This window comes from Gekko japonicus, unplaced genomic scaffold, assembly GCF_001447785.1.
Source record: "Gekko japonicus isolate JY-2015 unplaced genomic scaffold, Gekko_japonicus_V1.1 scaffold39, whole genome shotgun sequence".
NCBI lineage: Eukaryota > Metazoa > Chordata > Lepidosauria > Squamata > Gekkonidae > Gekko > Gekko japonicus.
In genome coordinates this window covers 148,623-173,938 of record NW_015169778.1, presented here as the reverse complement: position 1 = coordinate 173,938, position 25,316 = coordinate 148,623, and the positions used below count along the sequence as shown (strand labels likewise).

The window sequence follows — 25,316 nt, the reverse complement described above, 5'->3', positions numbered from 1 at the left end:
ATTCTGCCCCATTCACAGTTCAGGAACTGAAGTTCATAATGGGTCCATGGTCACAGACATCCAGAAATTTTTAAAGCAGTTTGTGAGATTCGTGCCACTTCTTGGCCAGAGCAGAAAGCAGGGACTTAAAGGGACTCCCTGCTTTCTGCTGAAGTAAAAATCCACAAAAATAGCTGGGTAGCTGGGTGTGTTCCGCGGTGCTCAGCTGTTTCAGGATTTCTTGTGCAGTCCCTTTATTAAAGGGGCTGCACAAGAAAGCCAGGAAATGGGGAGCAGCATGTCCAGGGTTGGGCACCACTTCAACAGAGGAAGCCCCTGTCCATTGCCCAGTGATCCAGGAAAGCACAGGTGCTCACCCACCTTTCCATGGTCACCTGAGATTGTCCTCTGGATGCCCCATCGGGAACTCACCTAGGAGGCCAGTGGAGGAGGAGCCCAGCAGCAGAGAAAGGGTAGCCAGTTGAGGCAGTCGGTAGAGGAGACAGCTGCAGCAAGCCATGCAACAGCAGCAGGGCTGCTGCAGTAGCACAGTGGCTTGGCCCACCCCAAGAAACCAGGGCAGGGGAGGTGGAGCCATCAGGGAAGGAAGCTCCTGCAGCCCGGGGACCACGTGGGCTGGGCGTCTTCCGGCAACAATGGTAAAGCTGAGCCCAGCAGGAAGCAAGCCAGCCACAAAGGATGTCAAACCCACATGGCCCCCAAGCTGCAGCAACCTCCTTTCCTGCCAGTGCCAGCTCCCCTGCTCCGGGCTCCTGGGATGGGCCCAGCCATTTCTCTACCACGGCGACCTGTGGCTGTGGCCCTGCTGCCACTGTGTGGCTCACTGAGGCCATCTCCTCCACCGGTGTCCTCCTCCACTGGCCTCCTGGGTGAGTTCCCAACGGGAGGTCCCAGGGGAATCCTCAGGGGACGGTGGGTGAGTAACTGCCTGGGCTCTCCTAGATTGCCGGGCAGTGGATGGGAGCTTCCCCTGCCGAAGCAGCACCTGACCTTGGACAGGCTGCTCCCTGTTTCCTGGCTTTCTTGTGCAGTCCCTTTAAACTTTTAAGGGACTACACAAGAAGGCCCAAAACAGTTGTCCTTTTGAATGAGGTTTGCTGGGCTCACAAGCCATAAACCAAACCATTTTGTCAGAGAGAGAATCAGTTCAGTTCATAGTTTGGTCACGAACCAAACCACGTTTTTGCAGTTCATGCCCTTCGTAACCAACACCTTGAACTGTACTCAAAAACAAACTTGGCAGCCAATGTAGCAGTTTCAAAATAGCAAAAATATGCTCCCACCAACTAGCCCCTGACAACAACTAGGCAGCTGCATTCTGGACCAGCTGCAGTTTTCAGGTTGTCTTCAAGGGAAATCTAAAATATGGAACATTACACCGTGAGGCTACAAAAGCATGGGTATGGAACATTACACCGTGAGGCTACAAAAGCGTGGGTATGTAGCCAGATCAGCAGAGTCTAAGAAATGAGACAGCTTCAAATGATATAATGTGGTTGTGTATTGTTGTAACCCACCCTGAGCCTTGCCATGCAGGGGGAGGGTGGGGTAGAAATTTAATACAATAAATAACTATGTTGCTCCTATGTGCCAGTGGAGCATGTTTTTTTCTTTAGAAACTTAGGAACTCCTCAAAAGTGAAAAGATCAATAACAGAGGGTGTGAACGACTGCACTTTAAAATCTTATAAGTGCTGTGTAAACAGATAAAGGATTGTGAAGCATTAATTCTCCACAGAGCCAGAGAGCCATGAGTGACAGGCTGCTCCAAGGAATCAGATTAGTTAGCATCAGTTGAGCAGAGAAAGACTTCTCACTGGATGCTGAGGAGAATTCATTCTGAATTCAGCCCTGACTGAGAGCAGTTTAACACAGTTGGAAAATTGAGGGAGGTTGGCAGGAAGAGTGGGTAGATCAGAGATGACTCCCATTCAGACCAGAAAAGGTGATAGATCTTCTACTGAGAGAAGAATTTCCCTGCCCAGTCAAAACAGGAAGATAGTTATGAAGAGTGGAGAGATCCCTGGTCTGGTGTAGTTAGAAACAGCCTTGTGAAACCTTAAGACTCAGAAAAACTCAAGAAGAGTACTGGTGTGTTTAGAGAAGGGGTTTGGGTACTGGATAGAGTGTACCAGCCTTCTGGAAATCAAAAGAGTCACTGAATAGTCAAAGAAGGTGCACTGGAGTGTTTGAAAAACACTGAAAGAAAAGTGTATCATCTTAAAGATCCTAAGTCACTGTGAAAAGCTTATGAAACTCTCAATAGCCTGAAACATATGAACTAAAGTCTGTGCATATACTGATTTACACCAGAGTTCTATATTGAGTTACCTCAGAAACTTTACCCTGATTTCACCTGACCTTTCCCCTTTATGTTGAAAAAATATTTTGTTAATTTAGAATTTAAACACTTTGAGTGCCACTGCAGTTGTCTAAATTAAAGGGGGCTCTCAACCCTTCCCTCAAGTTCCTGGGCTGAGCCAACAGCCAAAATATCACACTGTGACAAGGTGGGACAGCTAGAGTCCTTCAGGAAAGAAGAAAACATATAATAAGGGCAGTTCATTTGCACAGGGAAGGAAAAACAGAGGGAAAATCTTGCTTCTCAGGGAGGGAAGTGGACTGGGGTGTTATAGAGGGCAAGCTCCCCTGAAGGACAAGCTTGCTCAACTCTATCAGTCTTGCATTATATGACCACAGTGATGTGCTGGGATGGGCTCTAATGTGCAGTCTCAATTCCCTTGGGGTAATAAGATCTATGTAACAAGTCAAACTGATTGATGTTTTCATAATATCCTGGCCTAATAAAACACTAAAACTGATGTTACCCAAAGAGGAGAAGAAAAACAAATGATTATTCAGGTGTGTATAGTTGCTAACAAATGTGATACTAGTGCCCACACACCTGAATTTTTTTTAACCACCCAAGGTAAAACTAAACTGAATTTGCAACTGAGGAAGATCATAAGCCTACAAGCAACCAACAACATTTATGAAACAAGAATTATAAAAGATATGCATATGATGCAGATTAAATATGTAATTTCTAAAAATCCATTATTTACTATTAGTCATCAAAAATTTGCATTGCCTACAGAAAATGGGTAAGCCGCAAGAAAACAATGGAGGAGCAGGTCATGAAAACAACCCCAAAACATTTTTTTTTCTGTGTCTTCACATTCAAACATGGCACGTGAAGAAAGATTTCCAAGAGGTCATTTTCAGTTCAGTGCAAGGAATACCAGGGTCTTTTTTTTTTATTTATATTTATTAGTTTACATATGGAATACCAGGGTCTTGACAGGAAGGCAGACAATGGCAAACCATCTCTGAACATCTCTTGTCTTAAAAACCTTACAGGATCACCATAGTCAGCTGTGACGACAGCAACAACAACAGCAGAGACTGCAACAGTACACAAGAATCAGACATCTAAGGCTTTTCAAATGAGTAGGGGCATTTCCACTGGCTTCAGTGTTCAAGGCATCTCTCTCTCTCTCTCTCTCTCTCTCTCTCTCCCCCCCCTCTTCCCCTCCCCCTCGACACACTACCACTGATGAGCCTTTGTCTTGCCTATCTACTTCAGCATGTTAATGTACATTAGTCAGCACATCTTGGGTAACTTAAGTAATCATGAGTTTCTTCCATAATTAAGCCCAAGAGGCAAACACCAACCTAAGGGAGATGCAAGCTATGCCCCATCTCATCCTGACTCTCATATATTAGAATTTAACCATTTATAATGAGAGATTTATATCTAAATCTATTATATCACCAGTGGCTCATCTTTTTCTTCTTTCCAAATTTTGTTCTGGAAACATGACATTATGCCTTCCTCCTTCCACCACACCAAACAGACATAGACCTAAACTGAACCGCACCAGTAAATGAAGTTATTTCAAATAGTTTAGGATCACTGGGAGTGATTTTATTTTATATTTTAACCTTCATTTCTATATAGCAAGAATAAACTGCAAAGATTTAAAACACTATTCATTACATTGAATGTATTTATGGCTCTAACAACAGGGGTTTGGTTTTTCACTTGAAAAAGTCAACCACTTAACTAGCAAGAAAGCATTCTAATCAGAAAACTGCATCAGATAACTGCAAACCCCAATTCTTTAGGATAAAATAGAGGGAAATAAGAATCTGCCTTTGATGGGATTGTCTCTTTGGTAATGACAATGATAACATTTTATCCCCTGCTTTACAGTTTATACTTCAGTAGAGTGTTTATCCTGGTCAAAAAACCAATTAAACCAATTTATCGCCACTAAATTCATTTCGAGTTACCCTATACAACCACCACTCATGTTATTCTGTTTTTAATTTTCATAATTTCTTAATACAACCAGAATAATAATAAAATAATAAAGTAAAAGCAGTACTTTGTTTCCCTTGCCACTAGGGCTGCCAGGCTCCAAATTGTGTATCTACTCTGGAGAAAGGTCAATAGCACCTTGACTATTTGCACAGGCCAGCCTGGCACTGCAATTACATTTTAAAAACTGCTAGAAAAGACAGGAGAAAAATAGGGACAGCGCTTCAATTCAACAGGCTGTCAGTTACATAATCTGGATCTTACACTGTAACTGAGTGAATGAATCATGGTGATTCAAGATTGACAGTGCAATTCTAAACCCTTCTAAATCCACTGTAGTCAAGGATTGCACTGTAAAATGTCTCAGTGGGAAAGAAGAAACTAACAGTAGAATTTTACTCAGATGTACTCCATGTAATTTCAATGGGCTTAGATTGAAGTAACTCTGCAAAGGCGTGCATTGTAAAATATTTTTTAAAAAACACCTTGTAGTGCTCTGCCAACCCAGCCTTCCAGGCTGTGAGACCAATTTAACCCATTTGCTGTATCGGTAGTCCCTATCTCTCTTACTGGCTTGGATCCTGTGAACAGGTTCCATATGTGCTAGAAAGCCTCTGCTGTGGAACACTTCCTGTTCCATTTGCACTTTTGGCTGAGCAAGGGAAGGGCTCACTGAAAATCATTCATCTTGCACAAATGGAAGAGGAAGTATGCTCCACAACAGAGGCAATGTAGTGTGTATAGTATGGAACTCATTCATAGCATCCAAGCCGTGCTTTGTAGACACAGAATTTAAATTCATACATAACTTTTGGAATCTTAATATTCCAAAAACTGCATGGTAAATTCACCTATGGTATTTTTGTTCTTCTGTTCCAAAAAGATATTACATTTTTATCTGTAGACAAAATATCTTCCAAATATTTGTTTGCAGTTCTAAATCAGTGGGTTGAATACAAAAGGACTGTTCCCCAAAAGCACTTCTTTTTGTAGAATGTGGGATCTGTGGTTTTCATGGATTTTCCAATCAAATGGCAGCCCCAAACTGTTACTAAGGGTTCTCTGTCCCTCAGGAGCCGTTTTAAGGGTGGTTGAGGTAGCTGCAGAAGATGAGAGAAGACAAGAAGAATCTGTTCTACCAGAACTCCATTCATAGTTCTTTAGACCCAATCAGGGAGTTATATCTATTTTATAGAATATATAACATTTAACATGTCAGAAGTTAAGCAGGGTCGGTCCTGGCTAGTATTTGGAGACCTCCAAGGAATACCAGGGTTGCAACACAGGGGCAGGCAATGGCAAAGCTGTCTCTTGCTTTGAAAACCCAGCAGGGCCGCCATAAGCCATCTGTCACTTGACAGCAAAATAAATAAATAAATAAATAAAGTTTAAGGTATGCAAGGGGAGGACCTACAAAGACCTGCAGGGGCATCTCATTTTCCCCTCCCCTGCTATTTCCTCTTTCCCGTCCTTGACAGCCGCCATAGCCTTTTCCCTTTCCCTGACGCCTTCTCCCCTTCCCACCCACCAGCTAACCTACCTTTATCTGCCCTCTGTATTCAGCTTCCGCTCCTTCCCTCCTCCTGGTAGCTCTGTCCCGGAAAACTATGGCCCAGTTGCACGGTGCCAGCTGCTGGGGCAGACCCAGATGTATGGTGGGGGAAATTGCAAGAAACTGTAGGGGCACTTCATTTCCCCAGTATCCCCAAGCCCTGTACTATTACGTCTTTCCCTCTTCCTGGAAAATCCAAACTTTTCCATGTTTTCTTCTTTGCTTCCCAACTACCAACCAACCTAGTTTCGAACTGCACCCCCCTTCAGCTATATTTATTATTTACTTCCTTTATACCCCATCTTTCTCCCCAATGGGGACCTAAAGCAGGTTAAATAATTCTCCTCGCCTCCATTTCATCCTCATAACATGTGAAGTAGGTTAGGCTGAGAAGATATAACTCACCCAGAGTAACCCAATGAGCTTCCATGGCAGATTGGTGATTTGAACCTGGGTCTCCCAGATCCTAGTCTGAAACTCTAACCACTACACCACACTGGCTTTGGTGGGGTAACTGCTGTTGAACAGTAGCAACCACCTAGGACAGGGTGAGTCATTCAAACAGAGCTGCCAACTCCACAATGGCAAATTCCTGGAGATTTGGAGCCTAGGCAGGTCAGGGCTTGGTGAGGGGAGGTACCCCAGCAGGCTATAATGCCATAGATTATACCCTCCAGAGCAGCCATTTTCTCCAGGGGAACTGATCTCTGTAGTCTGAAGATTCCAGGAGATCTCCAGGTCTAGGGCTGCCAAACCACGGCGGGGGATCCGTGCGTCGTCGCAGGATCCCTGCCGTGGGGGGACAGCAATCTGCGTTGCACCAGCGTCGCCAGGATGTGATGCTACGCGTCGCCCTGGCAACGGGACTCCAAACAGCCCCGTTGCCAGAGCGACACGTAGCGTCACATCCTGGCGACGCCGGTGCAACGCGGATCGCTGTCCCCTGCGGCAGCGATCCTGCAACGACGCACGGATCCCCCGCCGCGGTTTGGCAGCCCTATCCAGGTCCCATGTGGGTGTTGGCAAATTTACATTCAGGTCATCAGGTATCAAGTCACCCAGTGGTTGCTTCCAGCTCTGGCCCCAATGAGTCCTCCCTCAAAAGCCACAACAGACCTGGAAAGGGCTCTGCCCCCTTCCTTAGCTTTTTACTAAGTCTTGAATGCTGGCAATACTGTTGTGGTTGCCTAGCAACCCCCACAACGGCCATTGCAAGGGCATTCATTCCATAAATCTACATGCTCTGCTTCTGTTATTTGGGGTAAACCCCCAATGCACTTGGGGGGGGGGGTTTGTTTTTGTTTTAGATTTCAGGGTTTTTTTGCAAACCTGGGGGCTTTTATAAGATTTGTAGAAAGGACAGTCTCATGTGTTTATGGCTCCAGTGCCCAAATTTAAGAATCTATGGATTCGGGCTTGTTGAGGATTAGATATACTGATAACAATGTGTGCCCCCCTGAAAAAGAAAGCATTACCTTTCCCAAGTCCTAAGTATGGAATAGGATATAAACTAACTTACATACATTATCTGGCTTTCCAGAACACCATAACATCTAGAGTAGAATGATCTTTTAAAAATCTGCCAGTTCCTTGTTACAATATTACAGAATGCGGGGGGGGGGAAATAATTCAGTTCAAATCTGATACAAGATGAGCTACAAAGCCAATGCATACATGGCACAATTTAAATATGTACAATGTATATATACTATATGTGTGCAGTGATGTATGTAGTGAGACATACAACTAAAAGTGTGAATACGCCACACTCATGATACAGACAGCAAAAGTAAACTGGCTGGAAGCTGCAATTGACTGCATATGCAAGTGCCTATAGATTACCCAAACTGGGTTTGCCTCTGTGCCTCAGTACAGAAGCTGAACAAATTGCCTAAATTTTCCTTATTACTTCTTCCACAATGCTTACGACAGCATGCCAAACCCCTCAAAATTCAAATCAACTAACTCTCTGGGGGAAAAAAATAGTTGGAAGGCATTGTTCTGCTAACAACAAAAACACAAATAAACTGTAGGAAAGAAAATCTCTTTTTTTAAGGATTTGAATGAGTCTTATAAACAAAGAAAGAGAAACAGAGAGGGGGAAAACGATACAAAAGCACTCACAGTTCTGTTCCTTCAAATATTTACCCTGCTTCTATTTGGAGAATAATTTGTTCCATTTAACCAGAGTCAGACTCTGAAGACTACAGTAATCCAGAGAGATTAATTACAGACTTGGAGTACTTCTAACACAACTTTGAAAGGCAAAGAACCAAAAAGAAATAGAAGAGAAGAATGGTTACTTCTCTCACTGATGATGGTTAGCCCGTCTGAGGTGCTGCAAGGTTAGGTCAGCAACTTTCTCTGCCATCCACTGCTGAAGCAAACACACCTTACATGGGACAAGGGCGAGCAAGACTGAGACAAAATGCCATCCAGCACAAGTGCTAATGTGCGTAAACTCAGGGGTCATTTCGTAGAAAAAGAGCTAGGGGGACTCATTAGCATAACTCATTAGCATATGCCACACACCCTGACATCACCGGAAGTGTGTCCTCCCCACAGGCGGCGGCGACCTCCAGCGGGCACCAGCAGGGAGCTCCAGGCCCCGCCCTCCTGCACCTCACCCGGGGGGATGGCGTCCCCCCGCGTCCCCCCCCCAAATGACCCCTGCGTAAACTAATAACAAAGTGGAGAGGCTAAGAGAAACTGTCACTTGGAATAAGTCACAGATCCTAAACCCATTGAAATGGAGCAGTTAGAAATATGTCAACTATACAATGGAACATACACATGTCAACTATTCAATGGAACATACACACATATGGGCAGAACAGAGGTTGGAGAGGTCACTGGATGCTATTCCCACCTGCACTCTGCCCCCTTTCCACAAATTTTTTTTTTCAATTTCCCTTCGTTTTAGGGAAAAAACCAACAAGAATAATATTGATGTGAAGCTACTGGATTTAGCCAGGGAAGTCTGGAAAATATATTACCGTTCCTAAACACAACCAAGGTAACAATGTCTGAACTTCAATTTGTTTGCAAGGTTGAGAAGATGATCACAAAAGAGAGAAGAAAGAGGTGACTCCGTAATGAGGGTTCTCTTTCTTCACTTCTCTGACATATCCAAAAGAATAATCCCAGTCTAAGAATCTCGGTATTCTTAACCACACAGAAGACACCTTCCCTCTGTCTCTCATGCATATACACATACTCAAAACGGTAGAATGGGAGCTGCTTCCCTGCTACTCAAGAGGGCTAATCAACCATGTAGAACTCATCCAATACACATCTTATTGGGAAGGACAGAAACAATCAGAGGGCAGTCATGTGACTGCTTAAATCCATGTACACTCTGTAACAGCATGAGACCACGCCATGTCAAAGTGGCTCTATCACCATACTTTATACATGTCTTGAATGTGAAGTGTACCATAAAAACCTCACTTAGGAGGTTGAAGTTGTGGTTCACAGAATGGTATTTTAAAGACATTTTGTTCATTTTGATTCTTCTCTCCAGCATCGCTAATGTTTATTATCCAAAGTAACTGAAAAGACCTGCAACTGGTTTAGCTGTTAAAAAAAAAAAGCAACAGCAAAACATGAAACATCAAAAGATGTGCAACTATTTTGGGCACTTACATGGTGATGGCTCGTGTATTCCTTCCTCTGCACTATCCTCAGGCCCCTCTTCACCCATGCCAGAGGTGACTGAATCTTCTGGGGTAGAAGTTGAACCTGGTGTGCTTGGACCACTTACAGAACCAGAGTCTCCATCCTCACTGTTTGATCCATATCGATCTTGCCGGACTACAGCCCTGCCTTCACTGCAGCTTCGGCGCTCTTTCCTGTGCACACGGGAATGAAGCACCATTTGGTGATAAGTGCGGAAGATCTTGCCACACTCAAAACACTCAGTGGACTTGTTCTGTGACACCCTTCTGCTCTGACGTGAGGACGGTCTATACTCTAGGTCATCTGGACCTAGGACAGAGTTATCCCCTGAATGTGAACTGTTGTTTTTCTCTGAACGCCCACTGGTACAGTTTTTCTTTTTCGGATTGCTTGAAGAGCTGGGTGAGTCATGCTCTAGTTTGCGCTTCTCTTGACTGACAAGAATATATTCCCTTTTATCCTTGTCATAAGTGACATCAGCATCTGCCAGGACTTCATCCCATCCCAAATACTTCACATACTCAGAAGGCTCTGCGACTTTTCCTTTGGTAGCCAAGTGCCAAGACTGGTAGCTATTAACTGGATCCAGCTCAGCTACTCTTTTTCCTGACTGCCCCCCTACAACACCATCTATCTCTACAGATGGCTTCAATTTCAGATACTGGAGGAAAAACTGTTTTCCTATAGGTGGGTCAAAATCTCCTCGACCCTCAGCTCTGTGTTCACTACGAGCTCTAGAAGACCTGCAGTGTACTGAATTATGTGCTTTTAGGCTTTCCATATTTGAAAACAAGTTTCCACACTTCGTGCAAATTTCATACAGGGACAAGCCAGTCACAATTGTTTCCTCCTGAATGACGTCATTAATAGTGGCTATTGGCTCTAAATCGTTTTTTGGCTTGTTTTTGCTCCCAGATTTGGGGCCATGTGACTTCATGTGGTTTTTGAGGAACCAGGGTTCTTTAAACTTTCTGCCACATATATGGCACCCATGGTCAAATGACCCTCTATGCTTTTTCATGTGAGCTTTGAGGAACCAAGTTTGACTGAAGGCCTGTCCACAGACTTCGCAAGGAAACTCCCCTCCGCTTGACTCACTCTTGCAGTTCTCAGCACAAGTTTCTCCATTTGGAATCTGAGTGGTAATGTGGTCTCTCTCTATGTGGTTTAACAGTGTTTCCTCTCTTAATGTCATATAATTGCACAGCCTGCATTTGAAAGGTTTGTGGATCTGATGAATGTGCTGTTCCAGTTCCTTCTTCCCTTCAAATTTGTTTTTGCAGAAAGTGCACTGTACAGGACATAATTTAACATCTTCCCCAACGGATGCTTCTGCCACCGTCTCTTTTCTGCTGCTTCGAAGCAAGATCTTGCCACCTTCCGTCGGAGCTGCTCCATTCAAGATCCGGTTGCAGGCAGAGGTGCTCTTGGTAGGGCTGGTGCAGCCATCAAGACCTTCTGAGACTCGCATCTCTCCCAGCTGCACCTCTCCTCCCACCTCCACCTCATGGCCCTGACTGATCGTGCCTGTTCTGTGACTCCGGATGTGTATCTTCAAATTGCCCTTTTGAGAAGCTCGGTGGTCACAATAAGGGCACTTGTATGGTTTCTCCCCTGTGTGTTTCCTCATGTGCTGTGATAGGGAGCTCTGGAAAGGAAAACTCTTGCCACATATGCAGCAGCTGTGCAACACGGACTTGTCTCCATCCATATCACTCTTGTTCATCTTGTGAGGACTAGAGGCTCTTCGTAATTCCATGCTGGCATCTACGCTACAATCCATCTGTACTACAGCAACATCACTAAAAGGGACAATACCTTGTCCAGGAGGAGGAGGAAACTGTGCTGCAGTTTCAGTCATGCATTTCCGCTGAGTGAGGTTAAAATCTCTTCATTGTTGTACTCAGGTTTTCATGGTTGTATTCAGGCTGCTTGAAACAGTATGAGATATCAACATTCATGGGTGGCGTTGAGTCAGATGGCAAAGAGCATCTAGAACAAGAACAAAAGGACACCGAATAATTACTAAATGCAAATCATTTAAAACTCTCAGGATCATATTTTGATCTATATAAAAACGTTAACATCCACTCATAAACTTGAGTTAGTATTGAATGAGGTAATTTTGAATAAAGCTATTAGATGAGTAGAACATGATACACAGACAGATCACTTTAATAGAGGGTAGGTGTGATGGTGATTTAATAATTTTTTGTTTAGAAAAATCTAAATTCTTCAATGTTTTTGTAATTTTCCTTCCTAATCCAAGCAAAATTATTGGTAGGCATACTTTAATGTGAATAAATGCTTCCTTTAAGTGGCTGCAATGTGTTAAGTCTGTTGTTTTCATGAAAAACACATGAATTTTTGTTTGCTCAGAGGTAGAAAGATGTTGCAGATTACACTACTCCATTGCCATTGAAAATAACATCCCAGGCATCTCTGCCGTACACACTCTGAAACAGGTATTTGTTTATTTGTTTTGACTGAGATTATTGTCATCATCAGACACTCTGTTCAACATGCTACTATCTTCTGAAATAAGATGGGTGGCTACCAGAGATGGGATATTTTCTGCTGTAGTTAGCGCCTTCCCTGTACAACCCCCAGCCCTATACATTTAACTGGCGTATACATTTCTAACCTCATGTGAAATCGTTGCTGTTCTCCCAGGAATTTAGGCAATAACAGCTAGTTTTTTCATTGATTTGTCTTGCTGCCATTTCAGACTCATTAGATTTTTGCTGTTTGTATCATTAGGTGTCGTTTTGAGTGTGTGTACAAGGGCCGTCAAGTCATTTCTGACTTACGGCAGCCCTATGAATTAATGACCTCTGATATATCCTATCTTTAACAGCCTTGCTCAGGGTCTTGCAAACGGAGGGCCATGGCTGCCCCTTGACTGAGTCAATCCATCTCATGTTGGGTCTCCCTCTTTTCCTGCAGCCTTCAGCTTTCCCTAGCATGATTGTCTTTTCCAGTGAGTCTCGTCTTCTCATAATGTGAAGAAAGTACCAGTCTCAGATTGGTCATTTTAGCTGTTTTATCTGCTGCCTTTACCGTACCAGTACTTTTATCTATTTATTTATTGGTTGATGCTTATTTTGCTGTTGTTGATTGCCCAGGGCATCTAATGAGCATCACCTAAAGCTCTCTCATACCACAAACACTTAAACAGGTAGCTAGTAAAAACGAAGAAGTGGGCACACCCATTCTCATTCACAATGCAACATTTAAAGAATCTGGGCATTCATTAATTCAGAACAGATTACATTTGTATCCTCCATCTTGGAATAACATCTGCTTGTAGCCAAGATTGTGAGAGGGGTGGGGTTACTCAAGCAATAGAGCAAGTTTAAAAATAAACTTCCAATTCTAACAGGAGAATCCTAAGCTTTGCACATCAACACACAAGAGGAACAGTCAAAATGCTGCCAATCAGATCTCAAAGTGCTGGACAGATTTTATTTTATTTTTTCCTTAGTGAAATGCACTTTTAGGCTGTGATCCTAAGTATGCACTTTTAGACTGTGACCCTAGGTATGCCTACCGGGAAACTGCAGTGAAAGTAATGCAGCTTATGTTGCAGTAGTGGCTTTGGCTGTCCTTGAAGCCACCCAGAGAGTCTATGGCTGCAACAGAATTTGACCCTGGGCTTCTGCTGTTCTATTTCCAGCAATTTAGTACACTCATCCTTTCCCAGCATCAAAAAATGCACATTATCAGGGAATATGAACACTCCTAAACGCATACTTCCTTACTATAGTTAAAAAAAATTCCTACTGAAATTATTTTCTTTACTCCTTTTATGGACAACCTTGTTCACCTTCCTATTGCTTACTTCCAAAGATAACAAAACCAGTCCATAATTCTGGAGCAGCTAAATTAACAGGGGCTGGGAGACTGGGAGGGGCATGCCTTTATATAGTAGCACATCCTTGAATTCACAGGAAATCCTAGCAGTCTATGTCCTTCAAAGTAAACACTGGCATTAGAAAAAGTCAGCATGTTTTTTGCCTTGATTTCCCCCCACCCCAGAGCCATCAGAGCAAAAGTCTGCTAGTTTTGTATCTAGAAAACTGCCATCAGTTACTAATCAACAGATTACTTTTGTAACAGAACTGAAATTAAAGTAGGAATTGCCAAAGAGATGTGACAAGGGGAAACGGATAATGCGAAGTCAAAACAGAACAAAAAAGAATAGGGCCTGTACATTAAAGGGTGGGGGGGTTGTTGCAAATTTTTAAGACTGTAGCCTGCTTTCTTTATTTCTTTTGCTTTTATTTTATTTTAAATCTCTGTTGTTCTTCAGATAGCTACATTGGAACATAACCCCTTTGTGTGCTCAGACTTGCAACTGTTAACACTGCAGCTTAACTATGAGATATGTACTGTATTCTGCATTCTGAAATTACACCAGTGAATCTACAACCCTTACAGAAAAGACAAAAACACCCACAATTATTATTTTTAAATGCAACACTCCAGTAAAGGGATCATCGACAAAGCAGACAGGTCTGTTAAAAGGAAAAGCAAAGGAAAAGGGGGAGATGTCCATAAGACAGATCATACAGTACGTTCTAGAGGAGTTCTGTGCATTAGTTATTCTTGCACACTGCTTTAGGGTGTGCTGAGAAACACAGGCCTGTCACCCACTCAGTGCATATTTTGTATTTCAGTATACTGGCCATGTTTGTCCTCTCAGATACAAAGAAATGTATTTTATTGGTTACACTGCAGTATTATAAAGAATGAATTAAAATACATCATTAACATCCTGGTCCAGCTTATCTTATGACCAAAACAAAGAGGCTATTCTTTGCACAAATGGGAGGAGGTGGGAAACCCCTACCAACAACAACGAAGCTCTCCTTGCCCTAAAAACCGTTTTGTTACAAGATCAACAATTATAAGCTTATATTCTGCAGATTTGGATCCCAAATAGCTGCATGAACTGATGCATTCACTAATGGGAGAGTAAGTACCATTGATGGCAAGGCCTTGAGGCTTCTGCTGTTCTCAGACCAATCAATAATCCATTATGTCCAAACTACATTTCCAGTCTAATATGAAGAATAAAAGGACAGCCAGTATTAGCAGTTCTTCCAGAGAGATGGAAAGGGGGGGGGGAGAGAATCAATGATACAGAACACACCAAATGCTACCATCATAAGACTGAAATGACTGGTCATACATGGCACTGACAAAACTATTTACAATACCCTTTTATATTAACACCCCTGTACAATACCCCTTTGTCTCCAGAACCGTATCTTTGTATGTTATTATGTCTTTGCATACAGCGCACGTGAGCAGGCTCACACACAATTCCTCTGGACAACATGCTGTTTTTCAACTTTGTATCTTGCTATAATTTCAGGACAAAGAACAGACACACATCAAATGTTCAAGACGAGATAACTTAATTTTCATTGTTTCGATCTTTGCTTCTGTGAGGAAATTAATAAAAATTTCAATATCATATCGGACTGCCATTAAATTAAGAATATAATCTAACCACTGTAATACAATTTCATTTCAAACAGTTTATGCTATAGGAAGCAAACAGTAAACAGTAGAAGAGTCCATAACCATCCTTGCCATATACTTATCCAACCGTATCATTTATTCCCTAATTTATTGTCTATTAATGTACCATTACTGAGTTTTCCACACTAACTCTCATAAGGCAAGTCCTGGAACATTGTCTGGACCACCTGCCTAAGAGGTTGCCTGGGCTCAGGAAAAGGCCTGGCTCATGCTTTCTTCAGCTGTGCTTGTGGCTTCCTGCCTCTCAGGTGCTCTGACAGCCCATGAGGAGGGAGGGGGTAAAGGAATGGTGGTGCCTCATCACTTCTGACCCACCCATGTTTACTTCCAGTCGGGCTGGGAGGATCATGAGCCTAATGCCCAGCTCCCATGGGGCTCTCTGCCTCTCACGCTGGTTTACAAATTATCACAATTTATAGAAAATCCTAAAATTTAATACATTTTGAAAGGTGGCCAAGATGTACCTGCAGCCATCCACGTTTGCAAAACTAAACTGGTATCCCAAGTACTTTCTGGGATTCCCATTTGGATTAGTGCTTTTAAACGATGTGTTGAGCAAATGCAGGTGATGCTTTCAGGTCATATTTTGAGGACCCAAATTGCATCGGCTATGCGGCCATGTGTTTGGAGACAGGGCAGAGCCCTTTGGAGACTAGAGCTTGGCTCTTAACCCTGAAATTTTGGCCGCGTCCCCATAATAGAGCAGAATCCCCCAGCTATGTACTGAACATGCTGTCTGATTCCTTCTCTCTCTCTCTCTCTTTTACAAACAATGTACATATACATAATGAAATAAAATATACAAACAATGCAATAAAAACTGGATTCTTTCTCAACTAACTAGTAACGTTTAATTTTGTAGAAAATACAGTCTATTGGTATTCCTCTTGATTCTTCATGTTAGAATAACCTCCAAACCTTAGATTATTGAGATAGAGACTTCTGGATATTGGAAAACAAACCCTCTGCTCTTTAGCAAACAGGACATGGTCCCCACGGGTGTTTGGTAGCACTCCTGATCACGGGATTCTAAGAATCCTGTTCTTCACACTTAAATCTCAATTACAGCGAGCTTTTATGATCACAAGATTTAATGGTCTCCCTACAGTGGTTCTTTTTGGAAGATATGGAAATGTTCCATATCATGAAGGATTTTGTCCTTGTAGGGTCAGAAAGCCTGAATCTGTATCCCGTATTTTGCTTTACACTGTGATTTCTATGTCAAACTATGGGATTCTGTAATTAGCCCTCTTCTGCATAAATACCATGGATATCTCGATAAGAGGCTTGTTTTTCATCTTCTGTCAGATTAGAGCACTTATATTACTTTTTTAGTAGCAAGATATCTTCTAATTAGGGGCTGAGGTGACTCAGAGGTTAAGACACTGAGCTGCAGACTGGAAGGTCTGTAGTTTGGCAGTTCAAGACCCGAGTGTGCCACATGATGGAGTGAGCTCCTGTCTCTGGCCCCAGCTCCTGCCAACCTAGCAGTTCGAAAGCAAGAAATTGCAAGTAGATAAATAGGTACTGCTTTGGTGGGAAGGTAACAGCATTCTGTGTACCTTGGTACTTAGCCATGACCACAGAAACGTCTCCAGACAGCACTGGCTCTTCAGCTTGGAAACGGAGATGAGCACCGCCCCCTAGAGTGAGATTCGACTAGCTTTCGAACAAAGGAAACCTTTACCTTTATCTTCTAATTGCTATGAGGACTCAGGAGCACACGATAAAATCCTCTGATGGGGAATTTCTCCCTTTGTAATGTTAAAATTGAACTTCTTTTCCTCCCTTTTATTATGTTTATAACTTATGCCAATAAAGGTACTGAACTGAACGCATATTCATCAAAACCACATTGTTAAAAACAGCCTAGAAACCGACTATCATCAGTTACAGAATTAAGATATTCCACGAGAAGCCTCCTAAATAACAATAGCAGCAGTTCTTAAAAGTGGGATTGCTCAAATCAGGGTAATTATCCACGACACATATTCTACAGGACAGAAGCCACCACTATGATGACTTGTAATATAACAGTCCCCAATAAGTTCATAGAAGATGAGGAGTGTGATCTACTGATCTCTCCAAACTTATTGATTTATTTTCTCCACTTATACCCCACTCTTCTCCCAAAATGGTTTACAATATTCTCCCCTTCTCCATTTTAGCTTCACGACAATCCTGTCAGGCTGAGGGTCTGTGACTGGTCCAAGGTCTCCCAGCAAACTCTATGGAGGAGTGAGGATTCCAACTAGTTGCCAGTCCAATTAATCTTCAAACCACCCTGGCTTTACACATGGGAAAACATACCTCGAGATTTAGTTAGAAACAATGGCATTTTTCTGAACAGAAGCTGAACAGGCAGGGGGAGACAATTCCTCATCCGGGCAAACTAGCTTCAGTAGAAGACCACTTATGGAGAGAAGAGGTGGCAGCAGCCAGCCACTGCTGTCCCACCTACCACTTGATTGGAAGCGACTAAGAAAAGAGAAAGGGTGAGGAGCCAGACAGGTGGTACTGGCCTAGCTCTTAAATTCTGAAAGATTTGTTCAGGCCTATGAATAGGCTAAATTTAATGGCTGCATTTAAACAAATCAAAATGTGCAAATCAGGACAGACATTCCACTGTTCTTTTATAGGGCCAGGTGATGACACTGCCCTGGCGCAAAGAAACGATATTAAGTTCAACCTACAGTAAAAAAATAATTCCAGGTAATTATCTTGTCAGTTTTAACATACATAGCTCCAAAATGTCATTTTTTTACAGCGGCTGCCAACATGCACAGGGTTTTAAAATATTTCACGCAGGTGTAAACGGATTTGTTTACAGAAGCCCATGAGCTTCCATGAGCTTAACTTGCATGTGTGGATAAGGCACCTGTGATTGCTAGAAATGTTATGCATTCCAGGCCAGAGTTTCTATGACAGAGCACTGCCCAATGTTGCTGCTCTGTATTTTTCAGTTGCTGTTCTAATTTGTCTGTGTGGGGCCTCTCTGTTGGCAACACTGTGGACCACCGGAAGGTTAATCTCTAGACACTGGATCTGAAATGCGCATAGTTCATAAGCATCTACATATATAAAAGCAAAATTAATTGCATCATGCTGAGCTGCCCTAAATAACAGATGGGGCTTCTTTTTAAAACCCATAACAGGGGGTGGGGGGGGACAATTTGGAAGGTGATCATTCTGTATAGCAAATAAAATGTGAAACCCAAGCTGACTATTTTGAATTTCAAAAGCTGCCAGACATAGTAATCCCTGGAGAGGAGAAATCGAACCTGAAATCAAACCTTTCAGCTGTCACTCCAGTCTGGCTTATTTTGGTGTAAAATGCTGAACTATTTATATGGAACTTGGCTGTAATATGTCACACTGCACAAAAGCGAAGCACTGTTTGTTCCTTGCCAATAACGTCCTCATAGCTTCAGTGTATTCGTAACCTTTGCTTTATATGGTAAGGTAATCACAAACACAAATAAGTATTTTCTGAACCTTTCCTTCAGTCCCACACCCATAAATGTTCTGATGCTATCCTTACCTGCTATGAATAGACAAGGCTTTATATTTCTACATTTCCGATAGACAGTATAACACAAGGTTATGTATTCAAAGGCTATGAAACCAAAGTCCAAATTAATGAAATTGCTGCTACACCGTAAATGCTTACCCTGTCCTGGATAGCCCAGGCTAGCCCGATCTCTCAGATCTCAGAATCTCAGCAGGGTTGGCCCTGGTCATTCTTTGGATGGGAGACCACCAAGGAATACCAGGGTTGCGACAGAAGCAGGCAATGACAAACTACCTCTCTTGGCTTGAAAACCCTAAGGGGTCACCATAAGTCAGCTGTGATTTAAGGGCACTTCACAGACAAACAGTGAATGCTGAAACATCTTCAGGAACGTCAACACCAATTGAAGACATGCAAGGCTGCTTCTGCCTTTCCCTTCCCACGATGCAGAACAATAGAAGAAAATACTGGGAGCATGCTGTATACCACATTAGCCCTTTACTGCATTTTATAAACTTTTGCGTTTGCTAAAATTTAGTGTAAGCAGCAGACATGGTCACTCCCACAGAAGCACTGGAATCAAGGCCTTCCAAATAAAACTCATGTCAGCTTTCTACTGTCTTGCTAAAGCAGCTGTCCGTATACAGTTTGGATATCTGGCAACCCTAGCTTCAGAAGGGATGGAATTTTAAAAGATATTTTTTCTTTCTCACCACGCGAAAAACTACCCAGACTACTTAGTGATACAGTTCACAGACTGGAACCTGGCTGCCCCACAATTTCTTGGAGTCTTTGATCCACCCCCCAGCCTTGTCTGTTCTACAAAACTTTGGGGCTGTCTATCCAAATACCCATACTTTTATCACTTCAGAGCCAAATGGAAAGGGAAGTCTTACTCTCTTTTTCCTTCCGGGGGCTTAAGGGAAAAACTGGTATCTTTCTGCCAGCTTGGGGTTCCCTCAGGTTGGTTCCACTGTGTTGTGTCTATTATCAGCAGGGGGCTTGCCAGATCAGCATGAGATACAGTGATAATGTGAAATAGAAACTATTTTGGCTGTAGTGCTACCTGCCAGAGACTTGCAACTGGTGCAGGAGTCCAGGGAGAAGGAATGGGGGTGTCATTGGCACAATGATGTTACATCACGTCTGGGGGTTGCCACAAAATGACATTCATTCACTCGTCAGAAAATCTATGGTTTTACCACAGAGTTTTTGGTGATTCTTTGAGTGGACTGTGACAGCTGTTCCAGGTCTTCCCCAGAAGTGATATAATACCATCATGCTGCCAGCGATTTTTTATTTTTTCTGCTGGCATCCCTACCTGGCTGACATTTTTCTTTTGACCAGAAACAGAGACAAACTAAAGCCACTTAGGAAATAACTAACCATTAAGGCTTATTCTGAGATTGGAGGGGTTGCATTGTTTGCTTTTTTCTAAATCTAATTTTACAGTTTAGAACTGGTGCAAATGTAAGATTTCTAAATTTCACCAAGAGACTGGAAATGCCCCACTTCCCTTTTCTAGATTAACGTTAATGTTCACTGCAAAATGAATGCTAGCTGTGGTTTCAAAAGTTGGTTTAAAGCTAACCATAGCTAACGTTAACCTTAGGGCAGATATAATCTTTATCGGGGTTTGTGCTGAAAAGGGGAAACAGCCCATCTGGTCCATGGAAGACTCTCTTAACCACAATTACGAGGTCTGGAGGTGTTGCATCTTTGTTGGACTTCACATCTCTTTATTGCCTCCCAAAAGAAATTCTGACATCTACCAAGAAAAGCCACTCTTGTATACTCCTGTTGCCCTGAATTACACAGTATTGTTACCCATTTCTGTCTTCCCTCTGTTTCCGTCTTCCCTCTGTCTGCCACTATGCATCCAGCGTCTTGTGCCCAGAGGCGTAAAACTGATCAGGTCCTTTTCAGTCTGCTTTACCAAACTACCTTGTTACATCTCTGAGTCTTTTTTTTTTTTCTGGATTTGAACAGCTTTTGATGGATTTTAGTGAATACGACCGATTTCACACAAGAGCTGCGCCACGGTCGCAGCTCCCTTTGCACCGCTTCTATTGGTCAATTTCCCACTCGAAGCCACGCGGCCCCATTTTGACCCACGGCTTCGCCCGATTTTCCTTGCGGTTTCATGATCTTGTTTTTTGAGGATCACGAAACCGTGGGGGAAATCGGGTGAAGCCACGGGTCAAAATGCAGCCACGTGGATTTGAGTGGGAAATTGACCAATAGAAGCGGAACAAAGGGAGGCGCAAGCGCGGCACAGCTCTTGTGTGAAATCGGTCCGTGTTTTATGCCTCCCCTGTCTCCTTACTCAAAAATCAGATGACTGGATTAGTCTAGAAGAAGAGAAGAATTCTAGAATTCTATTTTGAACATGGCTACTATGTGTTCTCACTATTTAAGAGAGTACAATTATTTTTGAAAAAATCAGAAAATACCGAAGGCTCACTTCATTTGACATTCACCAGGATTCCACTGTTTTTCTCTTATGCATACAGACCTCTACATTTTCAGCCAACAGAAGGCAGGCAGTGGAGAGAAAGAAGTGTTTTTGTAATAGACTGTGTTAAAGAAAATTCCATCTCTTTATTGCATCATATTTAATCAAAAGAACAGACTGGATACAGCAAGAACTAATCATATTTAATCAAAAGAACAGACTGGAAAAGAGATGTACGAATCAACAAAATTAAATCTCAATATACTCAGTGTTTCACTGACCAATAACCTTTTTCCCTTCAAACTAGCCCAATTTCTCTCAAGGCTCAATCTTGCCACTGCAGTTTTGAGGCTGAAGGATGTGGGCAGGCAGCCTTAATATTTATAGCCACTTTATAAATCACTGAATACTTATTAAAAATTCACATTCATTCCTCTTGCCCCTACCTTTCCCTGTCTTCTTTCTTTTCTCTACCTACTCTCAGCTGGTCTAAATTTAGACTGGAAGCTCCCTGGGGCAGAGACATTTTTTCATGCTACTCCGTAAAGTATCATGCATACTGATCATGCTACAAAGATAATCAGAAACAAAAGTGAAGAAGAGGAACAGAGCATATACTATTTATCAGCGTACTTAAGATATTGAAAAAAGGAAGGTTATACAAAATAAAATCTGAGGATGAAATCTCTCATTCAATGTTGTTAAAGAGGTATTTGTGGAGACGGCTGGTTAGACAGGGAAATTATTGTCCTGGTTGGTATCAAATTTGCCCTCTAAAAGGCAGGTTCGCATTTGATACCCCTGCTATTGATCCTTCTGTTCTAGAGCATGCACCTGGTGCACCTACCAAAGTTGATGAAAAGCACTGTATTTTAAGTTACTTGATCATCCCTGTTTGATGCCTAGATCAGGGGTACTCCATACTGAGAACTAAGTCAAACTAAGCCAAACTTGCAGGAGATCTCTGGCTGACACTCCTCTACCTGTCCTCCAAGTTTGGTGAGAATTGGATTTACAGGGTCTGACTTACGGCCCCACCAAAGAAGGTACCCCCCCATCCTACATTGTTTCCAATGGAGGGAAAAACAGCAAAAGGGGAGGGGGATAGAAGCCCAGCCCAGCAAAACAGAATCAAACTCCCCATCTCTGCAGTAGAAACTGAAGGGAGGGCATTTTTGCCAACCCAGCAGAACCAGTGCAATGTGCCCTGAGACCCAAACCCAAGACAGCATGCAACAACATATGTAGACATGGTGGCTCAAAGCCCTGAGTCCATTTTAGAGCCAAACCCAAACCAGCATACAATGATGCACATAGATGTGGTGGCTCAAAGCTCTGAGACATATGTAGATGGGGTGACTCAAAGCCCCGAGTCCAACCCTGACACCCAAACCTCAAATGGTGAAATGACATATGTAGATGGGGTGGCTTAAAGGGCCAAGTCCAACCCTGACACCCAAACCCCAAAGAGTGTAACAGTGTATGTAGATGTGGTGGCTCAAACCCGAGAAGGGTTGACCAAGCACAGCAATCATCCCCTCAATGAAGCCAGTGAGTGACATCTTCCAGGGGGCCACCCAGCCTTTTTGCATAGCACTGTCGTGCCCCCCAGCCCTTTTGCATAGCACTGTCATGTCAACATTCCCAGAGGAACGACCTCTTGGAAGGTGGCCTGGAGATGGTGTCCCCAAGTCCACTGGAAACCCAAAGCATGTCCACAACACTCATCCCCCCTGGGGTAAAACACACAGCCAGTATTTCAAGGACAGACAGAAAGGCAGGCACTCCCAGAGATTCGATGGAGGCTCCCCAAAGAACCCCCACAGTAGTTGGGAGGGTATAATAAATGTGGGTATTCAACCAAGGAACCCATTAGTTAAGGCTTACACACACAGGTGCAGAGCACACCCACCAACAGGGATGAATTCTTCTACTCCAAGGATAAATAGAAACACATATAAACCTGGCAGGGTCACCCCTCAAGTTTAAAAAAGACAGAAAGACAGAAAGGTAGACCCAGAGTTTCGACAGGGGCTATTCAAAATAATCCCATGGCAGCTTGGCAGACCAACCAGCCAGACACCACAAGGTAGTCCCTTAGGTATGTCAGACCCTGACCATAAAGGGCTTTAAAGGTAAGAACCAGCACTTTGAAGCAGATCCGGTACACTATTGCCAGCCAGTGCAGTGCCTTCAGCACAGGCCGGATGTGGTCCTGCCTAGAGAGACCCATCAGCAGCCTGGCTGCTGCACTCTGCACTAGCTGCAGCTTCCGGATTTGCGACAAAGGCAGCCCCAAGTAGAGAGTGTTACAGTAGTCCAGCCTCGAGGTGACCGTCGCATGGATCACTGTGGCCAGGTCATCACGGTCAAGGAAGGGAACCAACTGCCTCACCAGCCGAAGATGATAAAAGGCCGACTTAGCAGTGGCTGCTACCTGGGTCTCCATCGTTAAAGAGGAGCCCAGGAGCACTCCCAAACTCCTAACCCCCGACGCTGGCACCAAAGGCGCCCCATTGAAGGTCAGGAGAGGGAGTCCCAACCCTGAACCGACCCGACCTAGGCCCAGGACCTCCGTCTTCACCGGGTTTAGTTTCAGCCGACTCAGTCTGAGCCAACCAGCCACGGCTTGCAGCGCCTGTTGAAGGTCATCTGGGTCGGAGTTCGACCGGACACCCAGCATCAGATAGAGCTGGGTGTCATCTGCATATTGATGACACCCAAGCCCAGGGGTCATTTCCTGCAGGAGCGCACAGGAGCGGAGCTCCGGCAGTAAAGAGCCCGGGGGGGCATATGCAACAAGCCCCACCCCCTGCTCCCAGCAGCGCTCAGTCAGAGCAAGAAGCAGCCAGGTAAGCTGCAGAGCCCCCCCTGGCCCCCCAGCCCAAAACAGTCCAGTGGCACCTTCAAGACCAAGTTTTATTCAAGTACAAGCTCTCTCTCCTCTGTGAGGACAGATCTGCACGTCCCCCCCCCAATAGCTAGCAATCCAAAACAGTCCAGTGGCACCTTCAAGACCAAGTTTTATTTGGGTACAAGCTCTCCCTCCTCTGTGAGGACAGATCTGCACATCCCCCCCCCCAATAGCTAGCAATCCAAAACAGTCCAGTGGAGCCTGAGCGGTGGGTGTTGCTTTCTGACACACTTCCAGTGATGTCAGGGGGTGTGGCACATGCAAATAAGTTAGGCTAATGAGCTATGATAATGAGCTCCTGCACCTCTTTTTCTACGAAATGACCCCTGCCCAAGCCCATACCTCCGGGCAATCTGGGCAAGGGGGCGCATGTAGATGTTAAACAACATCGGGGACAGCACTACCCCCTGAGGCACCCCACAATCAATAGGGTGCCTCTGGGACCGCTGCTCCTCTATCAGCACCCTTTGTCCCCGACCTTGGAGAAAAGAGGCAAATCATTGAAGGGCCAGCCCCTGAATCCCCGTGTCAGTGAAGCAGTGGGCCAGCAACTGGTGGTCACCCGTATCAAATGCAGCCGACAGATCAAGCAACAACAGTGCTGCCACACCACCTCGATCCAGATGCCTTCGAAGGTCATCAGTCAGGGAGACCAATGCCCATGACCTTCGTCCCATGACCCGGGCAAAAACCAGATAGGAAGGGGTCTAAGACTGAAGCATCCTCCAGAAAACTCTGCAGCTGTATCGCCACTGCCCTCTCAATAAGTTTGCCCAAATAGGGCAAATTGGACACCGGTGGTGGCTCGAAGCTCTGAGTCCACCCCTCACACCCCAACCCCAAAGTGTGCTCTAACACATCTAGACATGTATCTCTGCTTTCCCAGATAAAAACTTTTGGATCCCACTATGATTCTGGAAGATAATATCTTAGATTTTGGTCTGCTACTTTTTAATGTTATAACTAATCAAAAATGTTTTATAATGGAGACTTCTAGTCGGCACGACAAAGCGACGGGCGGCGTTCAGCTTGCTCCGAGCCGCCCGATCCTCTGCCGCTCTATTTGGAGCCTCCCGGTCACCAAGAGGACTCCACCAGATCTCCCAGAGAGAGGTCTGGAGCAGGGGGCTTTCGTTTTTGCCCCCTTCCGCAGTGGCAATGCGGGGGATGACCAATATTTGCCCTGAAGCTGGAGCAGCGAGCGGGATGGAATATGGCCGCCATGTTTTATATAGCCGCAGCCACCCTTTTTTAACAAACAATTAATGGATTACAATAAGTACAGCAGTATAAGAGAAGAAATCCAAGAAAAAACAACTGTGAGTGCTTCCCT

The 25,316-nt window shown here is 43.9% G+C and overlaps 1 protein-coding gene across 1 annotated transcript in view; it reads right to left on the bottom strand.

The window, feature by feature from the left end:
* ZNF516 (zinc finger protein 516) overlaps positions 1-25,316 on the bottom strand; it is a 147,949-nt gene that overhangs the window by 83,610 nt on the left and 39,023 nt on the right. Inside the window, 1 exon segment of the mRNA XM_015416745.1 lies at positions 9,521-11,545. Coding sequence (XP_015272231.1) covers positions 9,521-11,414 — 1,894 coding nt within the window. The 5' untranslated portion in view covers positions 11,415-11,545.